The following is a 6,602-nucleotide window of genomic DNA, read 5'->3' as shown; positions in this document are numbered from 1 at the left end:
GCAATCAACTTTTGCTTATGAGGGTCCACTGCCCTCAGTGTATGTATTAATTTTTTTAAAAAAACTTTTTGTTTATCTTTTGTTATATCACTTTATGCTTTGCTTGCATTTTTTAAAGGAAAAGTTTGTTGGTATTTAGGTCTACTTTTGTATAAGCTGCATGATAAAAAGCTTTTTTACCAAACAAAAGAGAAAGATGGAATACAAAGGTGCATAACATACTGCGCACTGAATTAGCTATTGAATTATTTAATTATATGATCACCTATAGGCTACAGCACCCTTATTGATTTATCTTCCAGATGTTCATTGATCAAGTTAATTTTAAAAGTAAGTTGAGATTTTCTTGAAAATTTTGTTTATTTTTGGGAGTTTGACTCCACTAATTTTTGGGAGTCGAAAAAGGTATCAAAGCTTAATGAGGGCAGAGCACGGTGGAACTTGACCGAGCTCTTATTTTAAGATGCCTCGATAAGGTTGCCCCTGCATTAATCCTACGGGTAATTAATCCTATATGGATGGGAGACTTTCGTGAGGGAATCTGGAAGGAGTGACTCTTTGTTTCTTTTTTTTTTTTTGGCACTCAAAAATGGAGTTGTTGTATATGGTGGCACAGATCATGGCACTATATGTGGTACCTTCACTAGCTATTCAAGAGGAAGCAGGAATTGGCTTTTATATGTGTAGACTGTGGGTTGATATAACCAGACTGCAAGCCATATAATTTTTAATTAAAATAAATTATAATTTTTTTCTAAATTAGGAGTAAATTATATTTGCATTCAATAGTTTAAAAAAAAAAAACTATGCATATTTTTTTTGAGATTTATCTTTATCCTACGTTTTAACCACTGTCCAAAGATATTAGAAAATGTGTGCATCTTTCTTTCGACCTAAGGATAATTTCGATTTTTTTACATGAGATGAACGATTTTACTTAATTTAACTAAACGTAGGTGTAAATTTTAATGTAAGCATAATAAATAACCTTGAAAGAATTTTGTAATTTCCTCTCTTAGTTATTATCCTTTAATAGTTTAATTCGGTATCTAAAAGAAATCTTTACAAGGATTACCGATACGGATGTGGACTGTTTCTCGACTTGTTATTCATATTTTCAGGTTGCATAATTTGAATTGAGAATCATGAGTTTAACAGAATAATCAACGCTTTTATGGCATGATAATGAACTACTCGAAGGGAGATAACCGAAAAATAAAATAATAACAAAAACGGTAAAGAAACCTTTCAAAGTGCTCACTTCTCGATGCTAATAAAGTTTGAGCGAGTTACCTGCATGCCTGTTTGGCTAGAAGCCTTTGACTCTGAAGTCTAATTCCACTGGTTCTCGAAGAAGAGGTGGTCTTAATTAACGCTGAAATCGAGCCTTCTCTAAACATTTTTCATCTTCTAAGATGCTCTTTAATCAATGAACAAAAAAAGGAAAAAGAAAAGGCAATAAAGAAACTTGTGAATAGCTCGCATTAGTTTACAGGAAGAGATGGGAACACTCTACTTTCCGATCTACTCCTGCTTAACATTCTCTTAAGAGAAGAACAACCCACAGAAGAAGAAGCAGAAGCCGAGGAGCAGGATGATGAAGAACTGGAATTTGAAGACTCATCAGAACTAATTGGCATCTCAACTTGTACCTCACCCTCCACCGTCCCACGAAGAGCACTCGGCTCCTCATTTGCGCTTCCCGCCGGCTCCACCTCCTCCATCTCCTCCACCAAGATAACCAAGGACGCACCATCTCCTCCCGAAGCCATCTCATCCATCTTCACCGGTGCCCTACAAATCGGGCACGTCGAGTGAGACATCAACCACATATCGATGCACTCGACATGGAACGCGTGCTTGCACTTTGGAAGAAGCCTCCCAATCTCATCCTCCACCATCACGCTCAGGCAGACCACGCAATGCAGCCCGTTCTCGTCCTCCTTGGATCTGTACACAAACAGTGGGAGGGAAGCCACAACCATGGCATCAAGCCCATTTCCTGGTAACGCCACCTCGCTAGTGTACCCAGGATATGTGCTCGAGCTCCGGCGGTGGAGAGGATCCATCACTACGTGCGCAACGGTGGGCCTCATTCTGAGGACCCATCTGGCATAGCCATGAAGAAGCAAAACAAAGAAGATCACGATGGACAAACATATGACCGCAGCAAGCAAGACCTTACCATTGTATGGATCAATGCTGGCATCCTGGCTATTCCTGTCAGGAACAACGCTGGACATGCTGTTTCTACTCACTGCTCAGTGAAGTAAATGAATAGCGTCCAGAAAGAAAAGAAAAAAAAAAAAACTACATGGCATATATATGGAGATGATGAAGGCATATATACGTTAGAGACATGGGCCCGGTTTGGTGAGACAAATCGTAGTAGATGGCGCATGGAATTACGGGGTGTATCCCGAGCAATGGCTAGTAGTTTATAATAGTAGCATTTGTGGCCACTATTTTATGAGACATGTTATTAGACTATGTTTAAGTTTGGGTTGGGTTGGCTGTTCTGTTCTTCGCTGAAGACAGCAAGCATTTCATCCGGGTTTCTCGTGGACTCTGGTTTTATTTTGGAAGGTTGGGGTGCGGGCCCGCGGTGAGAGCCTCGTGAAGGCGACGGCAGCATCTTTCTTGTTGCTTTCATGGGACGTCGTCTCCTTTTGCGGGGAGGGGCGGATCCCAAGGTTTTGACCCGAGCTCTGATACCAATTATTATCGGTCACTCGTCCCATGTGATGGTACTGTGAGGTGGCGTGACACCGCTTTCCTATGTTCGTTAAATTTGTTTCTATTTGACTTTGTGACCTTACAAGCGCAACTACCCGGTCTGGTTGTCTTTTTTTATTCTTTTTTTTAAAGAAATTAGTGTATTATTGGTTTCCATCATCTTAAGAATGGTGGAATTGTTCTATTATGCTAATATTAGAGAACTGTCCACTTGAGCAAGAGAATTGAGATTATTTTTTTTGAGGAATGGGATGGGGAAAGGTAGAAGATAGCTTTTAAGAAGAAAAAAAAGGAAGTGATTAGAATTATGTTCTGTCTAGAAAAATTGAAAAAACATGTGGTTAAATTATAAAAAATTCAAAAAAAATGTGTTTTCTAGAAAACTAAATTATGGCTAATTGGGTCGCCCACATGTATACCGATCAAGAAATTTGGTTAAGCCAAGAGATGGGTTTGGTCTTATCTCACTAAGAGGACATTTATAATGTCTAGTAGAACGAGAATTATGCAAAGAATGGAAGCAATGAAAGGAGAAAAGTAATAACTGATAGGTAAGAGAAACTGCCAATAGGATTGGATAAATAATTGGGTACAGACAAGCTTCTCGGGGATGGAATATTTTAGCACACCAAAAAATTAAGATATAATTTTATCAAAAAAAGAAGAAGAATTAATGTACAAAGAGTTCACAGGTACTGTGCATGGAAAACTTGATGTAGATATTGTTGTTGTTGTGTGGAGTTGTTGCAGACATCCCCTCTCTGAAAGGGGCCCTTAGAGCTTCATAACTGCAAGATAACCACCGATAAGCAACTATTTCAAGAACCGCCATTCATATTGTGCTTTAAACCACAGTAGCCTCATAAAACTGCTTCAACACTCAATGCTTGCGGTCAATTCTCAAGACTGCTTTGATACCAAGATGCATGCTTTTTTGTTTACTCGCGTCAAGTACCAATCGATCATGGATAGATGGAAAATATGGTCAGGCTAATTTAAGCTAACCAAATCATTCAATTATTATTTTATAACCATGTCCTGGCTATCATGCACTTACCACGTTTAAAAATTAAAAATTAGGGTAAACAAAGTTAAATTATGTAAAAAGAGTCTGTACTCCAATAATACAAGGGTCAAAGGGAAAAATAGAAAGTGTTATTCATCTTCATTTACAAAAGGTTTTATGGTGACGTACACAACAGGTAGAAACTAAAAATGGACATCAATTTTCATTAAGGCATGGTAGGGGAATGATCAGGAATTATAGTAGGAAGAGGAAAAATTGAGCGTTCTATAAGGACTTTCAATTCACTGGTATCAGACTGAGTCGTATTGCAAACTGCTTGGTTTATGAACTAGCAACTTGGTTTCTATGATTCAAACACATCACGCTTGCTTGCCCACATAACCACCTTCATTAATTTTACTACTTATTCCCGCATGCGGACCTGATAACTAATCCAATTAAGATGGGCCAGTAAGAGTTGAAGTTGCATATATTTACTAGCAACCTGTAAAAGATAACAGCAGTGATACAATGCATCGGAAGATCAGGATTAGAATCAAGTTGCTTAAAGAATATCAAAACAATGCACCATCCTTGATGATAGCGTAGCTTCTTCAGCTTTTTAACTAATTCTGAACCCTGGATCCGCGAACCAGGATTTAAAGAGGCTGCTGCACATAGACAGTCCTTCCTTACATGCACAAGTACGTAGAGTTTTCTCTGATAACTTCGGAGGAATGGATGCAGCACTTTCTGGAGGAGTTCATAGAAACTACAAAGGCATTTGATACTAGTAAACAGTTGCCCAATGAAAATTAACCCAAATCATTCATTAATAACGAGGGCATGAGCAAAAGTGAACATATTCCATTTTTGCAGCATTTGCAACGCTAGAAAAGAGTCGTGACTGAAACACGGACACTTGACCTACAAGCAAGCATAACCAGATTAAATCATCGTTCAGTAAGTGCCACACACAGGGCTTTGCTCTGGCTTCAGGGAGAAAGCCGAGAAACAAGAAGAGAGAAATGAAGATCATCAGCTGGCGTCTGAGAGTGGCATGCCAAGCTAGTTCTGACCTCCATGTTCGATGGCTCCCCAGCAGACCCATCTTCCTGCACAATGTTCCCCTCCGCCATCCGATCAGAAGTCTCCAACCCCCAGTCTCTACTCTCTTGCGCGGAGACTACAGGAGTTTGGCAAGCAGGGCACGTGGAGCATGACATGAACCATGCATCAATGCACCAATTATGGAAGCCACACTTGCACTCAGCTTGCACTTGCAGGACCCCGTCCGTTTCGTTATCTTCTGCCAAACTCCAGCAAACTGCCCGCTTGGCTGCAGCGTTGTGCTTGCCCTCGAATTTGTAGGCCAGGATAGGGAGAGGGGATGGATAGCAGCCATTGTCGCCATGAAGTAAAAGAGCTTCCTCTATATTCACCTTTTTTCTAAGGAGGCAGGTGGTGTATACGCGGAGCAGTAGTACTATCAGCACAATAAATATGAGCAGAAACAATAGCAAGACACCGGAGAAGTTGTACGAGTGGACATCTAGAAGTTGGACCAAGGGCTGACGAGGAAGGCCAGATGCTACAGAGTTCATGATTCTAGCCAGCTGTTGTGGAAGAAACCTTAGCCTCAAGATTTTCGGACACCATTTCTTATAGATGCCACGGATTGTAAGGTCATCAACTACTCGCCATGTACCTAGAGCCTGCCCTCCAATTAGAGTGAAAGCACGTTAGATATTAGCGGACTTTTAAGGAACGTAACTTTTAATAAGTCGGGTCGCCATGTACCTAGAGCCTGCCCTCCAATTAGAGTGAAAGTCGGGTGAAAGTAGATCCAGTGGCTGTATGGGTGCCCTCGGAGCAAGTGATCAGTTTTTCTGAAAGTGTGAAAGCACGTTCTTTAATAGGAGATATTAGTGGACTTTTAAGGAACTTAACTTGTAAGTCGGGTAAAAGTAGATCCAGGGGCTGCATGGGTGCCCTCGGAGCAAGTGATCATTTTTTCCAAGGCTAGGACAGCTAGAGAGGGGGTGAGGGGTGGGGGGTGATGTGGTGTGGAGGATCTACGACAACGCGTGCAGAGGCAGGAAGGCAACTTCTTACGCCAGAGAAGCTTCCAAGGCATCGGCAGAACCAAGACTAATGCATCCACGTACGATTAGAATCGATGGGTCCATAGGTAGAGAGAGCTGTCAGTAAAGAAACACCCTTCATTAAATGATGAAGCACAGTGCATTTCCATTCGATAAGTTTCTCGACCGATGAGCCAAATTTCAATTTTTTTTTACCGAAGATGCATACCAGGATTCGCAAGTCATGATGTTTCCCAAGCAACACGCAAGCTTCACTATGGAATTCGATAAGATAATATTAGTTTCTTGACTGATAAGCCAAAAAAAACCAAAACTTTTAACAGGGATGCATGCTAGGATCCTTCTATATTTGTGCTTTAAATGATCATGCGAACGTCCATTCTAACCTGGCACTCAAATAAGTCAGGATAAGTGTAGATTGACGGCTCGAGATCCTCAAGTCGTGGTGCTCTTCAGCAGTAACTACAATGACCTTCACATGCATGCGACTCTTGGTCTTTTCTGGGTCTCGTTGGATCTGCAGCAGAAGTTAAATGAACTAACATGCTACCTTTTGATTTTTTTTGTTTTTTTGTAATATCACTTTATATAGACCATTCTTTACAAGCTCAAGCATAACTCAATTTAAGAGAACAAAATTAATTTCATCAAAACCTTTAGCACAGTTGAGAGAAGGAAATGTCACCAGCCATAATTTGTTGAAGCAGCCACGGTGGTTACAGAGATCATCCATGAAAATTAAGGAAAAAGAATGA

The 6,602-nt window shown here is 40.4% G+C and overlaps 2 protein-coding genes across 2 annotated transcripts; both read right to left on the bottom strand.

Annotated features, from left to right (window-relative positions):
• Positions 1-1,236: 1,236 nt before the first annotated feature.
• On the bottom strand, positions 1,237-2,299 carry LOC103710389 (RING-H2 finger protein ATL63-like). Its single transcript, XM_008796082.2, has one exon. The coding sequence runs from the start codon at positions 2,241-2,243 to the stop codon at positions 1,485-1,487; it is 759 nt and encodes a 252-aa protein (XP_008794304.2). The 5' UTR covers positions 2,244-2,299; the 3' UTR covers positions 1,237-1,484.
• A 2,438-nt stretch (positions 2,300-4,737) lies between these two features.
• On the bottom strand, positions 4,738-5,346 carry LOC103710390 (RING-H2 finger protein ATL79-like). Its single transcript, XM_008796083.2, has one exon. The coding sequence runs from the start codon at positions 5,344-5,346 to the stop codon at positions 4,738-4,740; it is 609 nt and encodes a 202-aa protein (XP_008794305.2).
• Positions 5,347-6,602: the final 1,256 nt, after the last annotated feature.

Source organism: Phoenix dactylifera, chromosome 3 (genome assembly GCF_009389715.1).
Source record: "Phoenix dactylifera cultivar Barhee BC4 chromosome 3, palm_55x_up_171113_PBpolish2nd_filt_p, whole genome shotgun sequence".
In the NCBI taxonomy this organism is placed as follows: Eukaryota; Viridiplantae; Streptophyta; class Magnoliopsida; order Arecales; family Arecaceae; genus Phoenix; species Phoenix dactylifera.
This window is presented reverse-complemented; position numbering and strand designations above follow the sequence as displayed.